Source organism: Poecilia reticulata, linkage group LG19, assembly GCF_000633615.1.
Source record: "Poecilia reticulata strain Guanapo linkage group LG19, Guppy_female_1.0+MT, whole genome shotgun sequence".
NCBI lineage: Eukaryota > Metazoa > Chordata > Actinopteri > Cyprinodontiformes > Poeciliidae > Poecilia > Poecilia reticulata.
The window spans coordinates 24,989,191-25,014,117 of NC_024349.1; the positions used below are offsets into that span (position 1 = coordinate 24,989,191).

Sequence of the window (24,927 nt, forward strand, 5' to 3'; positions counted from 1 at the left end):
ACCCACAACCACAAACCACATTTAAAACAACAACAATAAATAAAAAAAAAAAAAGTATCCTATTAAGATAAAAAAATGAAACAGTCTGGACTGTCACAACAGAATTTGCCATAAACGTGCAAATGATTTGGCCATGATTCGACCTGCAATGTGACATGTCAGTGGATTTCTACAAAGCCGGGAGTCAGTCCACTGTGGGTGTGCTCACAGAGAAGCAAATAAAGGACAGGATATTGTAATCCACAGCAAACAGGATTTTCATGCTTGTTTACATCTTCATTTGGTGAAACGGTCTTAGAGGACGACTCCTGGGTCAGTTAACGGTTAGTTTCAGGACACGCATGCCGATGTTGGAGTTGCCAGTCTAATTTTATGTTTGCAGTCACGATTCAGGAACAATTTTTGATTCAAAAACCAAAATTGTCTGGATATTCTGTTGAAATTATGGAAGAGACGACATAAACGAATACAACATTTATTTAAAATGATATGGTTCCACACTTTGTCAAATTCCATCAGTTTATATTTAAACAAAAGTGTTTTTGTGCATAAAATTAAATTACCAGTATTAGGTTGGCTTAGCTTTTTTTTTTTTCTGCACCTCTACGGTAGAAGGAGGTGTCAGAATAGATGAAACCAAAACTTAGCTTACTTGCCTCAAGCCGTACCATGACTCTAAACATTCAAACAAATCTGTAATGGAATCATTTAGATTAAAGCATGTTCATTTATTAGAATGGCCCAGTCACAGTTCAAAACTAAATCCAGTTAGATTTAAGAGTCACTGTTCACAGATTGGCCCCAACTAATCTCTGCTTGAGCAGAGATTAGATGGATAGACCATCTGCCTATTCGCAGTTCAATATTTACAGATTTTTTTTTTTTACTTGTTTTTTGCTCCGGTTTTTGAAAATCAGACTTGTTAGTGGATTCTTTGGCAGAACGTATATAATAATAATAATATAAAAACAGCTTGGGAAGCTGGGATGCCTCAATGCTACACTACTTGACAAGCTACTGGCTGGCATTTGCAAAACAGCCAATCCAGGCGTGCTATTCATTTGCCCTGGCGTTGATTGGCTAGATTGGAAAGACTGTAGATGTTGTGCTAAGATGGTTTCCACTGTGCATATCAATTCATATCAAGACATATTTGGTGTTTGAACAATTAAAGTAGCCAGTTTTAAGTGTTTTTAGGTATTCGCATTTCGTAGGTAATGGTGGTCCCTAACCCTTATGAATACCTGAGGTCCACCCTTTAGCTTTTATATGTGTTGCACCTGCTTTACTGTTGAGCTAAACAACTACCCTGTTGAGTCGTTTTTCAAAGAACAGGCAAAAATGCCAGTCTGTAAATTTATAAGGACTTACAACTGTAACTGTAGCAAAAGAAAGTTCTAGAAAGCATTCGGTTGGGTGACTACCACTGCATAAAGAATTTGAGCAACACGTATAATTTTTCTTCCACAATTGTGCACCACTTTGTGTTGATTCATCAATAAAATACCTTGACATTTGAAGCCTTATCGTGACAAAATGGCAAAGGTTTCAGTACGTTAAAATAATATATGTCTTTTAGCCTTAGAGGAGCACTTATCGACACTGTAATCTTCTCGGTTGTTAAAGCAACTACAGAATAATGGTGGTTTGGTTAGAGACTGACTTTGCATCCTGCTTTGACAGGTGTGGCACCATGCTGGAAGGCTACAGCCCTGTGGTCCAGGCCCTGCTGGGCACTCTGTTCACCTGGGGTCTGACCGCTGCGGGAGCCGCTCTCGTCTTCATCTTTTCCAGCCAACAGGTACACACCGACAGCTTCGCACGTTCTATTTTCGGTTGATAGAGTTTGAAAATGTTTAGGCTATCAGTCATGCATATATGCAAAGCTGGAGGTTGGAACAAGCTAGCTTATGGCTTAATGTAAAGACGGAATGCAAAGCAAATACAGTCCCTGACTCCCTACCTACAAAATCCTTCAGCTAGCAGCTCCAAAGCTCCCTGATTAGCATGTTAGACCTCAGCTATGCAATCCAAATAATAGCTGAATTGTTTCTATGTGATCAGAGACCTCAACAACTCTTCAAACATTTCTCCTGAATCTGCATGGCTTACATGTTCCAGCCCAACTTTACTTATAAATGTATTCATACAAACAAATGGATGTTTCTTGCCCTTTCAGCTGTTCTTTTTCTAGTTTTCCTAAATTAGATTGCTTTAATAACTTTACTGTGCATTCCACACTAGATAACAAGGCTAAAGCAGGTTTTTTGAGGGGTCTTTTGATTAAAAAGCCTGAAATACATCATGTAGACACTTACCTGAACTTGACTGCATGCTCCTTTCTCATGTCCTTCTGTAAATTGACTGGATAATAAAAGACCTCAGTCAGGCTGGCAGGTAATAACCCACTCCTCTATGACAGAATGGTCAAACAGAATCCCTCTGTTACCAACAAACACATGACAATGAAAATGTGATTAAGTCGCCCCAGCAAGTCTTCGATCTAAATCCTTTGATCTGATCAGTCAAGGGTCCTTCCCGTTTTTACCGTTTCTGCCATCAGTTAATGGTTAATAATTTGGTTTTCATGTGAAATATGAAACACTTTTTGATTCTTCAAATTACTTGTGCATAACCAAAGCATGTCTCAGTTGTGCAGGAAGATAAAAAGGATATGCGGTGCTTGGAAAAGTATTATCCCTTGAACTTTATTTCATTGGGATTTTATGTGACAACCAAACTCAAGGTATCATGAAACACAAAAAAATAAGTGTGACAGCCATGTGTTCAGCTCCTTTTACTCATCTCCCCCATAGCATATTCATAAGTTAGAATGGCCTATTCAAAGTTCAGACTTAAATCCAATCTGACGACCTCTGGCAAGACTTCAACAGTAATGTTCACAGATGCCCTATGTCCATTGTGAATGAGTTTAAGCTACTTCAAAAAGTTTAAAGGGTAATTGTGGTTTTACAGGGCATGGTAATGCCGGTACCATTAGTCTCTCTCAAGGTAATTTTTTTCCATCTGGTTGGTGTCTCGTGTTTTTTTGTTTTGGTTTTTTCATGTTTTTTAAAAAATGTTTTCTAAAGTTTTGCTCGAGTTAAAGATCTAGTGTTTTTATTTTGTATTTAACAGTTAATGAGCCACTGAAAAAGCAACAACCTTACCATATTGCTTTCTGTACTATGTAAAATTAATTAGAAACTCTTATAAAACTGTTCCATATTTTCAATTAAGATAACCCACTGATTTCGTTTCCTGTCTTCTTCAATTAAGTGTCTAATAATCTATTATGGATCAGTTTGATTGATCCAGTCATTTAGGAAAAAAATGAGCTAACGCTTGAAACGACTGTTGGTGTGAGCGCTCACTGATCAAGCCCAGTAAGATGACACATTGGGTAGAAGTGTGTGTCTTGCTTATGCGTACACATACACTCAAACTAATTATTCTTCCCATTTCTTAAGATATTTGATTTTTTTGTAATTTTAAAACGGATCATCATATCATTTTTGTAAGTTGCTTTGCTGGTGAAGTTCTGGTGCAATCTAGGAGAATCTGAAACCTCTGCATTGATGTTTGACATGGTTAAAACTTGGAAACTCAATTTAGAAAGACCACAAGCCAGGATTTGACCCCAAGAACTTCTTGCTGCACAACAACACTGATACTATTTTGCTGCCCCTTACATGAAAATATGTATTAAAATATTTGTGTGTAGTTGTTGGAAAAAAGTAATATCAAAGATTAAAAAAAAAAACATCTTTGAATTCTCAATTGAAATATATTTTGAAGTGGAGAGGGCCGGTAACAAATACCTGCTCTCAAGCATTATTTAAAAAAAGAAGCAATAAACAATGCCATTATGGCCAAGAGATTAAACCACGCAAATGAAAACCAGCACACCTGAAGGTTGCAGTTTTATTAAAAAAACCCTGATGAGCCAATTTTATATGGTTAATTAGTCCGACTCTGTTAGGTAGCCTGTACTCTGCTGCTTAACACACGCTAAAATAAATATTTTCTAATAATGTTATAAACCCAAACTTGAAGTATTTTCTTCTACTCAACAAGCCTGAACAAAACTATGCAAAATATATCTGTCTACAACTTGAAATACTACTTTTAAAAAGATGTTATGACATTTTAAAATCGGTGAAAGTCCAGAGTCGTCTGGACCCTCAAAAGTCAAAAGTCTTTGAAAAAGGAACCATTGTCCAAAACAAATAGCTGGAAAGTGTTTCTTCGAAAAGCTCCATGACCTTCACTCGTTTCTGCTTTTACCTATGAAAGGAAAAGACATGTATATACTTGGTCAATGTTTTCTGCTTTTAGGCTCTTCGGATCTCAAATTACATACTTTTTAAGCTACTATCGCTAGCTTCTCTTTTGATTTGTTGACATTGTGTTGCTGCATCGTGTGAGGAATCCATCTGTTGACTGAGTGGTTTTGCTTTTAAAGTTGTTGCCTTTTCACAGTCTAACATTTGACTCTGTAGACATCGGAGCAATTTTTGACAGGTTGTCTCCACTAAGAGGTTAACTGAACGGTTGCTTTTATGTTGTCAAGGTTTCAACACATCGATTTATCTGACTTGGACTCATTCTCTTTTTCTTATCTGCTCTGTTCAGAAGCGGATCTTGGATGGAAGTTTGGGTTTTGCAGCCGGGGTGAGTTTATTGTCCTCTGAACTCTACAGTTCACACACCGACACATACACACACTACAGATCCTGGTGTGTTTCACCACAGCATGCCGAGTTTCCCCAAGACTTCATATAAACTCTGACACGTTCTGATGCCACTTCTAATTTCATTAAATGTGAGGTAAGTATTCCCCCGAAGCAGGACATCGCCTTATCAAAAGGAAGGTTTTATGCTGCAAATGGGAAAGATCATCAAATCCCCATCAGTCTTTTTCTTTCAATTACATTTTTTCGATTTCTTGCAGGGAAAAAAACGGTTCATTGGGAAATTTAATTATTTTGTCGGTTAGAAAGCTAAGCTGGCACTGAATCCTGATGTTATACACGGATGTCTAAATCACATTGAAGTCATACAAAAAATAATGTGAAAGCTTGTTCAGGCCTATGAATCTATGAAAGACTTCCTAGAGATTTTACCACCTATGATAAACCAGTCAATATATCAACATTTTTAAACTCAATTAACGCTAGCTGAAACAGACAAATGAAAAGCATTAGACACTGAATGCAGATTAGCTTGTTTTTACATCAATAAATCATGTTGGCAACAAATTACGTATTTCCAAAACATTGTTAGGTTTCATTATTTTATGTTCTGTGGTCTGTAATGTGCCTAGATAGACACTAGGAGGTGCTGGAGCACCTGCCCTTTTACCTTTGGACAAAAAAGTACCCTTCTGAAAATTTTTTTTTTTAACGGCATATAGCTATTGATTTTTAGAAGGTACATATGCATAATGTTCAAGCTGTGCCTCTTTTAAAGAAAGATTTCAGAATGACACTTTTTTTGTGCTGAGGGAAAAAGGCAGGTTCTCATACTGGTTGCCAATGGTTACATGTGCCGCACAAGGTGCCCTTTTTTCCTCTTGAGCACTCGTTCCCCAAAATGTCTGTGTATGGTGAATTCTTAACAGGCAAAAATACATACTAGACCAATTTGATTATCAAAAGGTAGCTTTAGTTGATTTACCCTCGTGAACCTTCGACTTGAACGCTTCAAGTTTAACAACCCCTCAAAGTAAATGTCAATGTAATAAACCTTTTAACAGATTTAATTGGTGACTCTTATTTTTTTCTTGTTCTAGTAAAACTGAAAGTCTTTTCCTCTGTAAAATAAGTCAAGTTGTAATTGAAGGCTATGATAGGTGATGAGACGAGACGAAAACTACATTATTAGAGAGCACCTTTTCTTTAGGTTGATGTTGCCAGGGAAGGATTCCATCTCAGGTTTTATTTCCATTATTTAACTGTAAATCTACAGTGAATTGTTTTATATTCCTTTATATGCTAAATAAATAACAAGCACAGAGAAATGTCAACCATTCAGATCTTGTTTCAAACTTAATGAGCTACTCGCCATAAAATTTATTTTTATATCTTTTATTCATTTGAAGATTTTCTTTTTCACTGTCTTTAGTTTGTAAATGGTCTTTGACATGTGCTGTAATGGTTTCTAGTTGAAGGATGATTTAGAAGTAAATAATACATTCTGTTGAATTTTCAAACATCTTTGCTGGTATTCTTTCTAATTGGTTGAAACAACTTTTGGATTCTTCACAAGGTGAAAGTTTATAAATGTGCATAGGACAACTCTTGGGGAAATAGAAGCATGCACTTCTGCAGCACATTAGCAAGTAAAATACAGTAGACAAGAGAGTTACTAGGTGATTACTAAAAGTGGTCGCCTATCAGTTCTGGTCTGCTTACCACACCAAGAAGCTGGCTGACTGCTGCGTTTGGCTTGTTTTTAGTGAACAAATCCAGTCAATCAGCACTGTCACTCAGGGCAGATGGAAAGAGGAGGGACAAGACCAGTTTGCCCTTTATTTCTCCAAGAACATTCTTTGCAAACTGGAGATTGCATATGATTACAGATGGGGAGTAAATGGAGGTCAAACAGATCGAAATGTATTTAAAGATGCAGTACTAGAGAATGTTAAGTGGTTGACTTTACAGACCTGCATAATGGACAGCAGAAGTACAAATATGGAACAACTATAAGCCTTTTTCCAACTTTTCTTATTTGCTGAACTTAAATCGTGGAATTGGGTCGACCTGTTTTAACTTGAGGTACACTGATTGCAGTTTTTCTGCCCATTCGGTGATCTTTAAAAAGATCTCTGATTCTGACCAATACCTTTTTTTTTTTTTTTTTTTTTTTTTTTTTTTCAATTGACACTGTTAAAATGTTTTTCTGGTGGTATGTGTTTTTCTTGGGGTGTTTTCAGAACCTTAATGAGCAGTGTTGGGACTGAGAATGGTTCTCTTTAGTTCCAGGTCTAATATTCCCATTAACCCTCATGTATGTGCAGCTTGGGGTTTGTTCTGGAATGAAAAGCACAAGCATCAGCCAGGTGCTCTTAATCAATTACGCTCTATTATCTGACTCATCAATTAATCAAGTGCACTCAGATTTTTTAAGGCTTCTCCTGCAGAACTGAACACCCCTGACCACTTCTCTAGTGACTTAGTACTTGGTAGGATGCCCGATGAACATTTAAATCCTTGTTCTACCAGATGCTCGTTATTCCTTCGTATTTAGTGATATTGCGAAAACAACAGCTGCTTATTGGCCCTTTGGGGCATCTTGTTGCACTTATTCTGTCAGGCAAAATTTTTTAGTTACACGCAGGCGTCTTCATTGTCTGTGACTCGTTGCTAACGCCCTTGCTAGCTAGACAGCTCATACATTTCTTTGGAGATATAGGTCTTAAATTTCATTCGTAATGGTCTTAAAAAGTCTGAAATTTGATTTGGTGAAACTTGCAGAAACCTTGTTTATAGACTGCACCAGGAACAGTTGTCCTATTAGCTTCTTCTCAGATGAACGTTCCCTTTAATGGGCTTGTCAGTTTAGGGGCAAAGTTTGCCTCAGTAGGTTTACAGTTGCTTCTTGAGGTCTCAACATGCCTCTCAGCGATCCTGTAATTGAGATATTTGAACTGCCAACAGGAAGCTGTTCATACTCCAAGGTGCAATTTTCACTACTGCCTCGACTGTGGGAACAATTCACTGACCCTCCTCAAAACAGAGGAGGAAGAGAAGACCTAGATAAAGAGAGTTTACCAATTTTCCTGCTGGAAGCTAAAGCTGAGTTGTGTGTTTGCATTTTCTGAGGTATTTCGTCAAAAACATTCTTCCTTCCCTCTTATGGTCACTGCATGTGATATTATTATTCTGGGTGTGTTCTGTCATTATGATCACAAAAGTCTGAGCTCCTAATTGCCCTGTTCTACTAGCACCTAGCAGTGAACCACAACCTGACTCTGCATAATTTGGATGGTCTCCCATGACAGTTGAGTAACGGCTCTACTCGGTGAGGTTGTTGTCAATGTAATCTGTTCGGTACACAAACACAACATTGTGTGCTCTGTGCTTTGTGCTCTTGTGCTTAAAAACTCCAAATCCACTCCTCGGAGAGATTTTTTTTACCAACGGCGAGTTGGATTATTCTAAGGGAGTCTTGCGATGCAACCAGTGACTACACCTCCTTGCCAATCAGTGATCAACAGTCTTCTGACATTGTATTTTCAGCCCCATTCTGTGCACTTAGAACTCCACAGAAGTAGGTTATGAGGAAGTTGCTGGTCTGACTTAACCACTCCAAGTGGAAAACCCTTGTAACCTTGAGGCAATACCTTGGGGATATTTTGCCCTTATATGCGATGGTAGCATTGTAGGTAGTCCTGCAACTGATGGGTCGCTGGTTTGGTTCATCCGTGTCTGTCGTTGTGTCCTTGAGGAAGACATTTCACCCAACTTGCCTGCTGGTGACCGATAGCACAATACACATTCCAGTAGCTTGCCATCATCATCGTGTGAAAGTGTGCGTGAGGATTTTATATAAATAGTCTTTAAGTGTCCGGAAAAGTGGAATACAAGTCTGATATTTCATTCCATAACCATGTTGAGCCTCATTACAGGCAATAAATTGATTGCTAACAAAAATTATGGTTTTAATATGAGATGATTAATAGTGGTAGCACATGTGGGAAGAATTTACGCTAACACTCCTTTGTGCACCTAGAATGTGGAATTTGTTGCTGAAGGAGCTCTCTAATTCTGCAACAGCTTCATTAATCGGGTGGTAGACGCTGAACTAGAGGCGTCTGGCCTTAGCTCTAAACACACAAAATGATCCATAAATTCATTTAAAGATTTACTTCACCATAGGTCTTGTTCTTAGGTCACCGCATCCCCTCATTTGACCTTGTACCAAAACAAAAGTTGTTTTTTTTCTTAAATGTTTGTTATAGCAGATGTTTTTACATTCAGTTGGTAATTATTATGAACACGTCTTGCCTGAAGCAAATGGATAAGGCAAAGTACTAAAAACAGGAAAGAGGACAAACACTCAGGAGGTCAGGAATGTGTTTACGAATGAAAACGTCTTGGCGAAGAGTGAAAGATTTACATAAAACATAAACTCAGTGCTCTCTGTTCATTTCTGAAATCTACCACATGAATATGTCCATGTTCAGGCTGCCATACTTACATAGCCTTACGAAAGTATTCACACCCCAGATTATTTTCACATTGTGTCACATGACATCCACAAATTTTGATCTATTTTTTGGGTGTTATAAGTTAGAAAAATACAGAATAGTGCATGACTGTTGAGCAGGAGAAAATTAATGCATGGTTTAAAACAAAACTGTAAAACTGAAGATCTGAAAAGTGTGGTGTGATTTAGCAATCAGCCTTACTGAATCAATACTTTGAGTTATTTTTCCCTGCAGATTAAAGTCTTTTTGAATGTCTCTACCAGCATTGCAGACCTAGAAACTGCATTTCTCCCCCATCCCCATTATTTTTGAAAAAAGCTTGAATGTTTTTCACTCATTTTCAATTAGATTTACATTTAGACTTTTGACTATTCCCTGTTTTTTTTTTTTTTTCCCTTGTCAAATGCAACTTGAATTTATTCTTTTACAACTAACGATTATTCTAGTAGTTGATTAATCATTGATTAAGTGATTAATTGGGTTAAAATATTGGCTCATTTTGCGGTTATCTTATTTAACCACTTGAATCATTTTATTCAATAATAGAAATACATTAAAATAAAGAAATAAAATACATTAAAAGAAGAAATAATTCAATTTCTTTTTAACATAACATTTTTTGTGCCTAAAACACAATGAAACAACCTTTTGTTTTTGGCTTACTTACTGCTCTGAGTGTCGGGTTCTTTTAATAAATTGCCTTTTTTTGAGTCTCTAGATGCCAGTTGAGGATTAATTGATTACCAATTTAGTTGACAATTAATTCATTAATTGATTAATCGTGATAGTGTTCTGAGTCCTAGAGCAGAGATGAGGACACTATGAATATTAGGTACTGCAATAGCTGTAATCTCGGCAATACTTATGTAGCAATATGTTGTGTATATTGATACGTTTTGAGCTGGATTTGGTGTTTGAACAATTAAAAGAAGCAGTTTCAAGCATTTTTAGAGGGAGATATTTCCTGGCAGTTGTGGTCCCTAACCCACGTGAATATCAGGGATCCTATGTGTGGCTCATGTCAGTCTGCATGGTGATCTGCAAGTGTTATCTGCATGATTCAGATCCTCCTCCAACTTGCATTCCCTGAATCCATGACATGCGCACACACACGCACTCACACAGTCACAAACAGATTTGGATACAGATGGACACTCATGCTCACAGAACTAAGGAAAAAAAACAGCCTTTGTCACTACATAATATGGCGTCATGCAGTGTCAGTGAGCAGCGTCCCTCAGCTGTGATTGTTGAGGAAGAAGCCTAATGACCTATCATTAATATGTGCTGTGCATCCTTCTTTACTCGACTCTCCAGATTTTTTTTTACTCCCTTTATATGGACGTTAAGCTCCTGACGACGTCTATTGTTAGTCAGAGGTGATGAAGCCGACGTCTCCAAGTGATGTTAATTACAGTTTCGTTTTCTTTTTTTCATATCAAGAACATATAGTACTGCCAAAATATTGTTTGGCATGCTGGCAAATGATGAGAAGCTGCAGTCTGAAACCCTGAAGCATGGATCTACTCACCAGAGTTTTCTTTCTGGGGAGGCAAGTTTTTGAGAGTGGCCCGCTACTACCACTCCAAAAGGGGAGTTATGAAATTTGGCATATAGATGGCTCTAAATTAATGGCTTTCTGCTGCGTACCTTGCTCTAAATTTGTGTTTTATTGATGGTTTCGTCTTTTTCCGCAATCACAGGCAACTTTTTAGATCTTAATTTTTTTCTCTCAAGGTGGAGATCTGAGACACCCAGACAGGCAGTAGACAGCAAAGGACATCATTCAGCTGAACTGCTATGTAATCAAACTGCACTTCCTAGCAGCTATACTGCAACGCTACCTTACAGTTGCAGTTTTATTTATTTCATGTTTTTAAAAACATTAAAACTTGTCTTTGATTCCCCTCCACTCCCAAATGATTAAAAATAGTTTTAAACTTTATTTGAAAACCTGTGTTTGTGTGCAATAAACTAGTTCTGAATAGAGAAGTCTAAAAGTACAAAATAAATGATCTGTTTGGAAATTATTTTTATTTGTACAGCACTTTTCTAAACACTGATACTTTACAGGAATCAAGTAAAATTTCAAACAGAACCCAAAGCACATCAAACACTGAGAAATACATGTGAAAAAAAAGACAGGGCAATAGTCATGCATTAAATAGCCAATTATGACTGTGCTGAATCAGAAGGTAAATTCAGTATTGTTTTTTCATCATTTATTGCATAATATATATCCATACTAATTAAATTAATTTCAGTTTAAATAACAGTACCAGGTCTGTACTCTGATTTTCAAAACATTATGAGAAGTACTTGAAAATATGGAAAAATCCTGTATTTAGTAGTTTTAAAAACGGTTTATCAGAGAGTGAAGGTAAAAGTCTGCCTTAATTTTGGAATCTACAACCTATTAAATTTGAAGACTAACTCCAGATATATTTATTCCATGCATACACGCCACATCAGAATCACAGAAGCTGAAGCCGTAGGCAGCTGGCCGTGACTGGAAGTGACAGTGAAATCTGCCGTGTGTTTTATTTGAACGTACCCCTGCTGTGTTGCTGCATGTCAAATCGCAGTGAGCACAGTGTAGATCAAACACTGACATCAATCTGACAAAACAGTGGTGTTAAACATATTCGCACATGTCAAGTACCGTGATATTATAAAATCTATGAATTACATTAAGTAATTCATAGATGAATCGGTTGGCATCTGCAATGCCAACCAAGAGTTGGCAACTGCAGATTTGCAGCAGCCAGTTCTGTATTTCTTTTCTTGAGACACCGAATAAGGGGAAAAACATATAAACAACTGTTCTTTTCAGAAACAAGGGTCCAACGGAGAAGGTGGGTGCATCATGGTTTCCATCTTGAAGAGTTTATCGCCTGGTCATGAATCATGAATTTTGCTCTTAAGATATAATCATTATTAGAGGCTTCTTCAGAACACAAATGACATTAAAATATCTAAAACTGCACTAAATTGCACTTTATTTAATTATATTTTCGAATGTGCTGATATTTATTTATACTCCCACAGGACCATTTAATTTCGGACAATAGAGTTTCGGAGGTCTTTAGACATACATGATTGAATTTTTCTTTATGATAAATCAAAATTCTTACATTTTTTTTTCACCACAGTGATAAATAATTATGAATATTATTTCTTACTTGCAAACCATCTGTACTGTTTCAGCCATTTTTATCTAGCAGGAATCCAAAACACCATTATCCGAACCATTAAAAAGTGTTACTTTCCACGTCTTTTACCACTAAGTGCTGTTGCCTAGCCAAATAAGCTATTTTTCTTAGCTAACCTTAACATACAATCAGAAATCACTTCAAGAAATTATTTCCATCTTACTTGAAGATAAGACTATCAAACAGATAAATGATAAAAGCGCTAAGGCATTCGCTAACTGCAAAGTGCTTCACTGAACGAACTTCACTTTGATGAAAATATCTTGGGGTCATACATAAAATATAACTATCTTAAGAAGTGTTCGCAATAATTTGAAGAGAATCATGTTGTGTGGATATCCAAAATTAACTATTGTTAGCCTGCTTTAAATCAGTGGTCCCCAAACTACGGCCCGCGGGCCGGATCCGGCCCGCCTCCACATTTGGTCCGGCCCCCTGAATAATACCAGAGAGCATTCAGATTTTTTTTCATATACCATATTTTCCGGACTATAAACCGTTTATATGTGGATTTTTCTTCAACCACCAGGGGGCTCTTTAGCAGGAAGTGAATAATTGGAAGTCAAAATTGGAAATAAACGAAGAAAGCGCCCATCAAAACGGAATTAGGTTTTAATAGGGAATTGAAATTTGAGAATGTTGTTGATCAGTTAAATAACATTGAGGGGAAAAAGATTTTTTGTTTTTTTTAAATAATACTGGGATCATTATGAGAATTGGAGGTATAGATATTAGGATCCAGTAGATGGCAGTAGTGCAACAATAATGGATGCAAGCTACCGTTGAAATCTAAAGAAGAAGAAAAAAAAATAAAGCAGCACCCATTTTCATTTAGCACATGCTAGTAGCAGACACGAAGGATCAGCACTTTTACTGTTACAGTTACCGTTCGGAAACTACTGTAATCAGTTCAGTTAAATCTAAACTTGGCAACTTTTTCTTTTTCAACCGTAATAAATGTGATATTCAATTGACCTGTTATGACTCAAATTTTGGGTGTCCACCCCCCTCTACTGCTGCTGCATCGTTGTGGAAAACCTGGAGCTGCAGAGATATCTGCGGCTTATATGTGTATGTTTAATGGTTTAAAAAAAAAACTTTGGGGTTGTGGCTTATAGTCCAATTCGGCTCATAGTTTGGAAAATACGGACTATAATCCTTCCTGGATTTTTTCTGTGAAGAAGAGGGTTATTTGGTTATTATTTATTTCATTAATAGTGTTATTTATTTCCTGACATTTGTTCTGTGAAGAACCCAGAGAGGGTTATTTGATTGTGCTTTCTTGAAAACAATACATTTTTACATTTAGGCACTCCTGCAATAATCACACTTTTTCTGTTACAAACTGACTCCGGCCCCCCAGCAGAGAAGGGAAATGTTATGTGGCCCTCACAGGAAAAAGTTTGGGGACCCCTGCTTTAAATGCTTGAATTTCAAGTCTGATATCCTAACAGTAGTCCGAGTAGATTATAGGTAATTGCTTTAACTTATGTGTCGTCAATAAAAGTATGAAACATTCTTGTAGACTGTTTGAATTGTTCTGTACAAAATGTTCTGAGGAATATTTTTGAAGTGAAAAAGTTTCAATCTGAAGGAGTGAAATGACAACTTGCTTTTTTTTCATTTGCAGATGGTAATGTCATAAACTCATAATGCTTTTCTTCTGGGTGACTTGGCTAACAATTCTTAAGGCAGTTTCCTTGAAGAATTGCATTTGAGGCACATCTGTCAATCTGTCTGAAGAACTTGGCCAACAMCCAGTAGTTTTGTACCTTCATTTAGAGGAAATTACATCTGTAAAACCTGTACTTTCAATCTGATGCTCGATAAAGAGAACTCTGATTGCAAATAGCTTTTGAAGGAATTGATGGATCAAATCCTTTTTAGTCTTTACTGTGGATGATTACTGAGTATATGGGGAATAGAAAGTTCACCCTCTGTGATGTTTAATACTATGTTGATGGATCTGTAGTGGCAATCATTTAAAATTTCCCATTATTGAATGACTTTATCTACCTCTCCTGTATTTTTGGGGAATTATTGCATAGTTCTATGTTAGTTCATAGAAGTTTATAGATGGTATTGCTTTTGAGCTTGGAATCAATGTTCTGTTGATGATTTCGTACGATGATTCCGGTTTCGTACGAACTATGGTTATTGAACAAATGGCCTCGCGTTTACTCTAGAATACTTTGGTATATAGATCAAATCATCAATGTCCTACCATCTTGTTTTTTGGTTTTTTTTTTTTTTTTAAAGAAAAACCTTTGTGCTTTTGTAACCTTTCTGAACAATTTGCAGGAAAGAACATTAAAATTTAATAATGAAAACCTGCTATGTCTCAGTATTGCTGTGTCTTACGTTGGGGTGAATTAGTTGGGATGATCACTTTTTAGACGATTGAATGCTGTCTTAAATGATTATGTATCATAATTCTAATAGTGTGGTATGATGTGGTACAGCTGGGTTACTGAACTTGGAGGATGACTTTGGGGATACTAAAAGACCATCAAATATTTTGAGAGTCCATAACTAAGCTCAAACTACAACTGGGGTGTAAAACGTTGAGTGCCATTGATAAGTAGTTATTATTAATGATAATAATCTGCCAATTGGCATGATCGGCTCAGAAACTCAAAAGACAGATCTTTTCCTAGTCTGTCAACTCATCATCCCTAAATTTGTCCTGGTAACAACAACAATCTCCTGCATGAAAATGAAAATGGAGGACTTGCAAAGGAAAGGAAGCTTTCTGGATATGACATATCCAGAAGTGTCTATGCTTCAAGACAAAGCCAACCTTTCAACAGATAACAGGAAGATTGAATATTACTGCCAAGTTCATCTATTTTTTTTCCCTTTGAGTCTGCCTTTTGTCTAAAAATGCTTGAAAACTGTTGAGAGCCTTTTAGAAATATTTTCAGGGAAGTATGAAATTCTAAGAACCGTTTAAAAATGAACTCGTATGGTTTTTGTTTGATCTAATACGGCAAGCTATTGGAAAAAACTCTGAATATACCAAAGTCAGAAGTTTATAACACAGATCTGATTGATGCATCTATAATGTAAGCTGGTTTTCCTATCTGTTTAATATTTCAGTTAGACTGCGGTTGAATAAAGTTTTATTTTAGCAATGCTACATAAGGACATTGTTATCCTGTAAAGATTTTTATATTACTGTGTATTTTAATGCTAAATTAAAATAAATCATGCCAATAATGTCTTCTAGTTAAGGTTATGGAAAGATGTCTTTGCTCGAAACGCATCCATTTGGCATGCTTCAGAAAGAAGTGTTTCAACTTAACACCAAGTGTTTGATCACAGACAAGAGTTTTGAAGTGCTGAATGTGAGATTGAGCTCTCAGAGCACTTTGCAGCACCACTCCAGACCCTGATACACAAATCCTTCCTCAAGGTGTTGTTTTTGTTTTTCGGAGGTTTGATTTTCCAGTCGCATAATCACACAAGTACATCTCTCTTTTTCAACGCATTTGTGCTGTTTGTGCCACAATTTGACCTCCATCCCTCCTGCTTACATTTTCTGTTTCATTGCAAACAGACAGCACTTTGGCTGCTTGCTTTTTTTTTTTTTACTCGCCGTGTTTCTGGGAATTATATCAGTCATCGGGGTGCTTGTTGGCTTTGCGGCCCACGTAGCTGCTGGGCTGTTGGAATATTTCATTTATAAACCTTTTAAATTTGCAACAGATGGTCTCTTACAACGCTAGTGAGAAACCTGGTGGTTTCCCCTGCAGCTGTTGACCCCTGCCAGGCCCATTACCAAGAAGAACTACTACTGGGTAAACGACAACAAAAAAAAACATAGCCACAGATACTTAAACTACTTGAACACTGCTACTGTAATCTAATTGGTATGTGCTAAAAAGCATGTTTTTTAGCACTTTCTGAACTTTTTCTGTCTTCAGTTTGCTTTTAAAAGAGTGTGAAAGCCACCAACAAAAAGACCCGTTCACCCTAAGCATTTAGTCCTTGGAACATCAAATAAAAGCTGGCTGGACGACCTTAAGGACCTGCTACGCACACAAAGCTCAGATTAATAAAAAGCAAAGCCATTAAGAGATATAAAAACGTACAGGAAGCCAGTGTAAAGAATATAATACGGGGATAATGTTGGAAGCTGTTACTAATGGAGTTTTTATTTAAAGCTAATAAAGCTGTCTCGGTTCAGTTGCACCGAACCAATATTAATATCTGAATCGGTCTCCGTATTGAAATAAAAATAAATAAATAAATAAAATAATCCAGATTGCTTATGGTGATAATGTACCCATTCATAAGGACAGATCTATTTAGTCCAATTCTGTCTTCTGCTCTGAGCAACATCATGCTTTAATTATATATTTTGCATTATTTTTAGAATTCCTAATCATACTTTCTGAACCAGTGAAAGGTTTGTTTCTGAACAAACCTGCTTTCTGAAAGGTTTGTTGCAGTTTGATTTTTACATGTTTGACCCAGGTAGTCGACCTGTTTTTGTCAGTTTCAGTTTCTTTATTTTACATTGGCTGTCATACTCCTAATTACACTGACTGAACTAATTAAAGTTCTGTGGTTTTCACATGTTTGACCAAGCTTGTGAAGCTACTGGTGTTTTTAAGTGTGCTGTACTGATGCAGAGTTATTGAATAAATTTGTAATTCAGTAAATTTTTGTCTGCGTTGGGGGGGGCGTTAAGTCAGGTCAGCACTGTGTTTCTGTATTGGATCAGTATTGGCCAATCCTATGCCTCTGATATCTGTATGAAAGTGAGTAAAGAGGATTGGTGCAGACTGACTGCAATATTTGCTACATTTTCAGCTGGTGCCGTTCCCTTTCACATTTTACTGTGTCAAACAAACTAAACCCTTCAAAAAACCTTTCTACCTCCTCGCCTCTGGGGGCACTGCACCAAGAATCGGTGAAGAAATGACACAAAAACCTCTGAAGAAACGTAACTTCTATTTAAAAAATAATGGAGTGTCATCAGATTTTAGTGGTTATAGGTTTTCTCTTTTGACTTTGGCAAAAGCCCACAAGCAATACTTGGAACGATTTTGGTTGTTGTGTGGTTTGCTGTAAAAAGTTATAGCTCTCTGAATACTTGTGCTAACCCCTCAATGATGATGTTACTTGATTCGACACAAAACTATAAAGTTTTCAATCAACTCTGTTCACTTTGAAGTTGGGCTGCCAGTAGCTGCCAAGAATAACCTGAAATTAAAGCAGCAAGTGAGAAAGTGTTTCCTCGGCTTGTAGCAAAGCAATTTCTTTCACAGTTCTGCTCGGCCAATCGAAGCTGGCAGTAAAAATACAATAAATTAAGCCATAGAAGAAGCAGTGGGAAGAAGGAAAGCTGAACATGGCACTCTGAGGGCTTATAATGTATGTCATTTTCTGGCCCCGTGTGGTCAAATGCCCTCCCGTATAGATGACTTTCACATTCTGTTTCATCCGCTGAAACACTTTGAAAGGGCTTTTGAGCTTGTAAGTAGTGTTTTATGCGTTTCCATCCTAGATTTTCTTATTTTTAAATAACTCTGACACTTTGAAAAAAAAGTGTTATTTAATGGAAACTGTGCAGAAACATTGACAGTTGAAGCAATGAGATACATCTTAATGAAACTTCTAATGCCTCTTAAGAGCCCAAAGGATGTAGCGTTCTGTTAAAAATTTACTTTCTGGCTTATAAACGGAACAAATTTGGCAATAATGTTGGCCTGGGAAATTTATGACCCATGTTAATTCTGATGATTAATATTTTTGGAGGGCAATTTTGTTTAGAGACATCATAATCCATTTTTATTTATGGTTTTAGTTGTTTTGTGGTTTTTATTTTAATCCTTTCTGATGTTTTCAGTTTAGATATTTAAAATGTGTTCCATTTCCAGTTTTGTCCGGTTTTGGTGTGTTTTGTACCAAATTAAAGTTTATTAGTCTTTAAGAGGTCAAACTCTCATTAAGCCATAATCATCATCATTATTTTGAAAAGGAATGAAAATGACAATATTATCATTTATTGCAATAATTTCTGGGACAATTTATTGTCTAGCGAAATTTGTCTTTATCCACTTGTTCCAAATTTGATCAAATGTATCTCTGTGGATGATTCTTTGGATATTGAGTGTTAAGGTTAACTTTTCCATCTTGAATATTGTATCCAACCAAAACAATCCACAGTAAAAAGGATTGTGTTGAGTGATTTTTTTTCCCTATTTTTCTTTCTCCCCACTGAAAGGGCCTTCAGTAGTTATCCAAGTTATCTGTCAAAAAAAAAAGTTAAATGATGATGTAATTCCAAAGACCAAGTTTATGTTTTTACAAATGTCTCTCTAGCAAATAAAGTATACCACTTGGCTGAGTAAAAAAAGCAACATTTATTTTGAAGGCAACATCCTCCGGCACCATTTTAAGCAGGCTCTGCTCTGCTAGAAAGATGCAAGTTATGATATAAAATGTTAGCCGGTATAAAAGAAAATAAGGAACTGATCCAGAATGTGAAGTTTTTAAAGAAATTGTGTCAAAGTATTTATGTATGGAAGTCAGCCCCGTTTTCAGGCACAGAAAGAATTTAAATATTCAAACTTCAAGTATTTGAAGAACTGGCAATTAGTTTGAAAAACAATCGATGCTGCATAATCACGTTTAATTCTTAGTTTTCAGTCGCCAGAGGAAGAAAACAGGAAAAGAAAAGAAAAAGTTCCATTTTATTATTAAATACAAAGAACTGCATGCCAGTATCTCACTGAAATATAATCTGTACTCGCTTTTGTATTGAAACAGCAAGACTCTATTCTTAAGGACACACCCATGGTAGATGTGTTGCTTCATTGGAGTGTTTGGATGTTACACATCCCCTGGATTGGCAGACTGGGGTGGTGGTCCCACTGTTTAAAAAGGGGGACCTGAGAGTGTGCTCCAACTACAGGGGGATCACACTTTTAAGCCTCCCTGTTAAGGTCTATTCAGGGGTCCTGGAGAGGAGGGTCCGTCGGATAGTCAAACCTCGGATTCAGGAAGAGCAGTGTGGTTTTCGTCCTGGTCGTGGAACACTGGACCAGCTCTACACCCTCAGCAGGGTCCTGGAGGGTGCATGGGAGTTCGCCCAACCAGTCTACATGTGTTTTGTGGACTTGGAGAAGATGTTTGACCGTGTCCCTAGGGGGGCCTTGTTGGGGGGTTTCCTCCACAGGGTGGCTGGGCTCTCCCTTAGAGATAGGGTGAGAAGCTCAGTGATCCGGGAGGGACTCGGAGTAGAGCTGCTGCTCCTCCACTTCAAGAGGAGCCAGTTGAGGTGGCTCGGGCATCTGGTAAGGATGCCTCCTGGACGCCTTCCTGGTGAAGTGTTCCGGGCACGTCCCACCGGGAGGAGACCTCGGGGAAGACCCAGGACACGCTGGAGGGTCTATGTCTCTCGGCTGGCCTGGGAACGCCTTGGGGTTCCCCCGGAGGAGCTGGAAGAAGTGGCTGAGGAGAGGGAAGTCTGGGCCTCCCTTCTGAAGCTGCTGCCCCCACGACATGACTCCGGATAAGCGGAAGAGAATGAATGGATGGATGTTACACATCAGCTTAGTATTCACAGACAGGGACAGGAACTTCAAGCTTTGCTTCCATTTTATTTTCAACCAAGAGCCGTGTCTGTGAAGAGGAGTATAATGTGGCTTCCAGAGACTGCTGGGGCTGTTTGATGTGTTCGCTACTCCCCATCACATTTGGTCGCTCATCTGTATTCATTTTTATCATTTTTTCTTTTTTATACCATTTTCCCTCACTAATGCATTCCTGAAAGTGCTTCTTCAGAACTCCAGTTCTTTTTGAACCAATACTGTTTTAATGCCAGGTGGGCTGTACAGTACAGTACAGTCTTTAGAGGATATATGAAGCTATATTAAAATCAGGCTTTAGCCTGTTTTAAAGAGCTCATACCAGTGAAAGTTTTACATGACAAAGCATTTTGCAAATGCATTCATTCCTGTTGTTTAAGTTTTGTGACCTTACATTTATTTGACCTATTTACAGAATTATTCAGCCCATCTACATGTTAAGATTGTCAAAGTCAAGCTAGCATAAGTGACTCATTTCCCTCACTATTTTTTTTTTTAATTAAAACTTTTTTCTGTCCTTATGTAGCCATCATAGTGTTGACTATTAGTAGCAAAGCACTGAGTCCTTTTATCTTATATATATACTTGCGGAAAACCCACCCTACTCACTAATTTTCTCATAAAGCATTTCTAAGAATATTTGAAAGAAAATTCAACTAGAAATACCTAGACACAGCACTACAGATTTATAACTGCAATAAATAAGTAAAGATGATGTATGATTTGACATGAGTTTCACAATTACCATTTTGTGTCAGACTGTTCCTACTGACATGTAGTTGTAGTGTGACAAAATATGAGCATATATATGAAGACTTTTCTAGTAAGTGTGTATAATGGCACATAAATTCCACTGCTCTTTACCGCTGGTTTCAGACTTTCCAAAGTTGTGGTTGTTTCTCCAGTCATTTGTGCAAAAATATTTTTGAAGCTTTCATGGTCATCTGCATTGCAGCATAAAATATTGGAATACAAAGTCAGGTTTTCTCATTATTCATCAGTTCACACCCTGTCTCTCAAACTGTTTGATCTTGCCTCAAAACCAAACCGGGGGTTGCTGCCTCCTCACAGATTAGAAAAAATCTAAATGTTTAAAACATTTGTATAGCTCTCCCGCATGACGGAATGTAGGCTTTTTTTCTATTTTGTTTGATTGCATTTAATTAAAACATGTTTGAAATGAACTGCAGTCATAAGCACACTAACTATTCAGAGCTGCTTTTTCAAACTATTGAATCCTTCCATCCATCTGTTGCTACATCCATCCAGCCATCCACTCATTTTTTTTTTCTTTCTGCTCAGTCATGTACACGGTCGGAAGTGGGGTTTGTTTGTTTCTTTGCTTCAGTGTTAAATTGAGAAGAAGCAGAGCGTGTCATGCAGAGGTTGCACAAAACTCTAATTAAAAAATGTCTTGTGAACCTAGTGAAGGTTTCCCCCCCAAAAGGGATATTGTTTGTGAATGGAGAGAGAGTCTGTTGTGGGTCTTCATGTGAAGAAATGAATCACATTTTGTGAACCATCAGTTCCTGTCACATCTATGAAATATTTTTGTTTTCACAAAGGCTTTTTATAAGTTTGAATGGATTTGGTCATATTGATCATGACAACAGTCAATTTCGATGTCAAATTTAGATTTGGATGCCCTATACATAGTTTAAACATTTAGCATACTAAGATGATCAAATCTTATTCAGCACAGACAGAGTCTGCAGAGTGCATCATGATTAGCTCGTTGCTGCACCATTTGAGTAATGTTTCAGCCACTTTTATTGCGGTGGTGCAGAACATGTGGCATAGTTGCAAAGTTGTTGTCCCTGTGAATGCTTGAGTTCTCTCCAGCTTCCTCCCACAACCCAAAAACATGACTGTTAGGTTAATTGATCTGTATAAATTCTCCTTAGGTGTGAGTGTGTGTGTGGGTGCATGGTTGTTTGTCCCGTCTGTCTCTGCGATGGACTGGCGACCTGGCCAGGGTGTACCCCGCCTCTCGCCCGTTGACAGCTGGATAGGCACCCCTCCCAATCCTGGTGGGATAAGAGTGTAAGAAAATGGATGGATGGAAATTCCTCAACAACTGTCAAATGTGTAGGAAGGCAAGTCATTGAGCATTGACACAAGGGAGTAGCACAATAGTGTTACAGGACTAACACTACTGACTCGATTTACTTAAACTTGGTGAGCACAAAGTTTAAGTTGGTCTTGATTAGGGGTCACCAAACATTTACAACACTCACAGCCAACACTCACAGCCACCGATGCAACATGAGGCAGACCGTGATATAGAGTATTACCAAATCCTCTTTCTACAGGCCCTTGTAGCTTTGAGACCAGAAATAAATTGTATCTGTTTTTGATCTAGTTTGCTTAAAGATTTTTTTTTTTTAAGTCCCATGAAATGATGCAAGATCACATTTGAAATGCTTTTTTTCATTCTGGTGTATCTTATTAATTTAGCAGCATGGCTTGATTCATTTACTTATTTTTGCTACAGCTTCATTCCTTTCCTGGATTACATGGATTTAGGTGTACACTTAAGAGACTGCAGAATGCTTTGCACTGGATGAATCACAGAAAGCATGTGGCATGCTATGCTGTGTAATTATCTACAACGCCACTAAATGAGCATCACTGTTCATTCAAAATAATTTTTTGGCCACCTGGCACTATACACAAAATACCAGACCAATACCGTTACTTAATGTAATGATAGCTGACTTTAAAAAGGACTAAAATAGTCTGAGAGATGATGGCAAACAGAAACTAAAAAAGCATGAAGGTGACACATCAGGTGGGACAAAGTCAGAGAGTCTTTTAGAAATGAAAATACTCAGGGTGGATAGAATAGACGATGAAATAGTGAGAGAAACACTTTTTTTTCCATTATGAGAGAGCCTTGAAGTAGCATTTCATGTTATTAAAATAGAACACAATCACAGTGTGGGTCTGCCCAAGCTGGCCTTTTCTCACCTTCACTGTAGATTAATTTACATTTGCCCACTGTTGCAGAAAGCAAAACTTTCTGGATGAAGAGACAGAAACGTGTTCAGATCATCTGTTTTGCTGTTAATATGCAAGAGTCACATTGTCTCAAGTGCTTTTTGAAGCTCATTTAGTAAAGTAGGTCTTTGTGTTGAGCACTAATCAACTTGATTCATGTGTGTCTGTTCTCGTGATCCAAAAATTACTGTTTTCACATAAAGGCTGGGATTAGACGAGCTACCATCCTCTGCTGGCAAAACAGCCCGACTATTGGAATGAAAAAGCTCTATAGCTCTACAGACTTACAGACATAACTAAGAAAAATCTAAGTTTCTAAGCTCTAAGCTCCTTCCTGCTTGTACTATAGAGTTGTAAATGAGTTATTCAGTTTGCATTAACTCTTTACTTTCTGAGGAATAGATAACACTAGCTTAGTTCAAAGGTAATCTGCTAATTCATCTTGTCAAAGAAATATTTTACCACACACTTCAAATCACAGAGATGTACACTCTCCTGCCACCTTATGAGATAGTGATTTTTTTTTCATACAAACTAAGTAGTCAATTACATGGCAGCAATGTGATGCATTTCGACCATCTTTACTCGACACCAATGTCAGGAAGTGTCCAGTATTATCGGATGTTGTTCGGGGAAAAGTTCCACATTTAGATGTAATGGCAAAGACGTCTTGAGTCAGCTGTAGTTGTCGTGCCAGGCCACTATATGGCACTGTGATCTAGGTATGTCATTGAAACCCACATGTGCTTTTGACCCTTAGCTTCCACCTCATTACCTCCCACCTCCTTTAGAAAATGGTAATCTACCTCCAATGAAGCAGGTGCTCATGTAACACATTCCTTATCAGAAGTTGTTAAACTGAACAAGTTAAACTGAACAAGTTGGGACAATTCTACCCGCCATTGTTTTTATCTGCCTGAACACACCTCCACTGGTCGGTGCTCCCTAAAAAGTTTCACTCTGAGACCAAGAATCAAAAACTGCTGATGTGAGAGACTTCAATCACTGGAGACGTGTAAACCAGTGGCTGGTTACGGTTTCACTATATAGCAGCTCTGTGTAAACAGAGCCTTAGACACAAAAACAGCAAGGAGAGATGGACTTCTTAAGCAGGACACTTGTTTGGAATGATTTGTGAATATTCTACCTATTGAAGAACAGCATCACAAGATAAAAGTAATAATAAAGGTTTATTACACTGACATTTTGAACATGGAGTTTCAAAATGTCCAATTACTTAAGGACTGTAGAGACAAGAAATGGTCGACATGAGTCGGAGTCTAGTTCAGTAAGTGATATGGAGTATGTCAGGTCAAATAAAATTGTCAATACTGGAAATAACTTGAATAAATCAGACATTTGCTAAAACATTTAAAGCTGTTAAATATGTTTGTTACATCTATATTTCAATTTGTAAGGATTAGCCCTCAAAAGCATTTGGTCAACTTTCTTCATACATCTTGTACTAAATTCTTGTTTTCCTGCAGAAATCATCGACCAATCGACCACACTTGCACTTAAAATTCTCTGTAAAGCTTGCTGCTGTTTTACTGAAATTGACTCCCATTGCTCATATGGTGTTCGCTGATTACAAAATTGATTATGCTGCACCCAGATGATTGCTCTCAAGTCTTGTAAGACCAGAGAACCCCGTTGTGCTTGCAAGAGCGGCGTTAATGGCGGCTGCATTGATTTTGTGGCTTTATGCTTTCTGTCTCCTAGTCCTTTTTTTTTAAAATTCTGTATGTGTTCTAGCAAGGCACGCATTAGAAAATATCATGCTGATGATTGCGTTGACATTTTCAAAACACTGAGAGAATGCTCCAGAAATACGTTTGGCATATTTATGAACCAGTGAGGATGTCTTTCAGTTGTATTTTATTTATTTAAAAATGTCAAT

At 37.5% G+C, this 24,927-nt stretch overlaps 1 protein-coding gene across 2 annotated transcripts in view; it reads left to right on the forward strand.

Annotated features, from left to right (window-relative positions):
- Window positions 1–24,927, forward strand: part of slc39a11 (solute carrier family 39, member 11) — a 152,717-nt gene that overhangs the window by 1,417 nt on the left and 126,373 nt on the right. For both annotated transcript variants that reach the window (XM_008437980.1, XM_008437981.1), the window contains exons 2-3: window positions 1,684–1,801; window positions 4,636–4,674. In XM_008437980.1, the coding sequence (XP_008436202.1) occupies window positions 1,694–1,801; window positions 4,636–4,674 (147 nt within the window). In that variant the 5' untranslated portion in view covers window positions 1,684–1,693. The remainder of the gene's footprint in view (window positions 1–1,683; window positions 1,802–4,635; window positions 4,675–24,927) is intronic.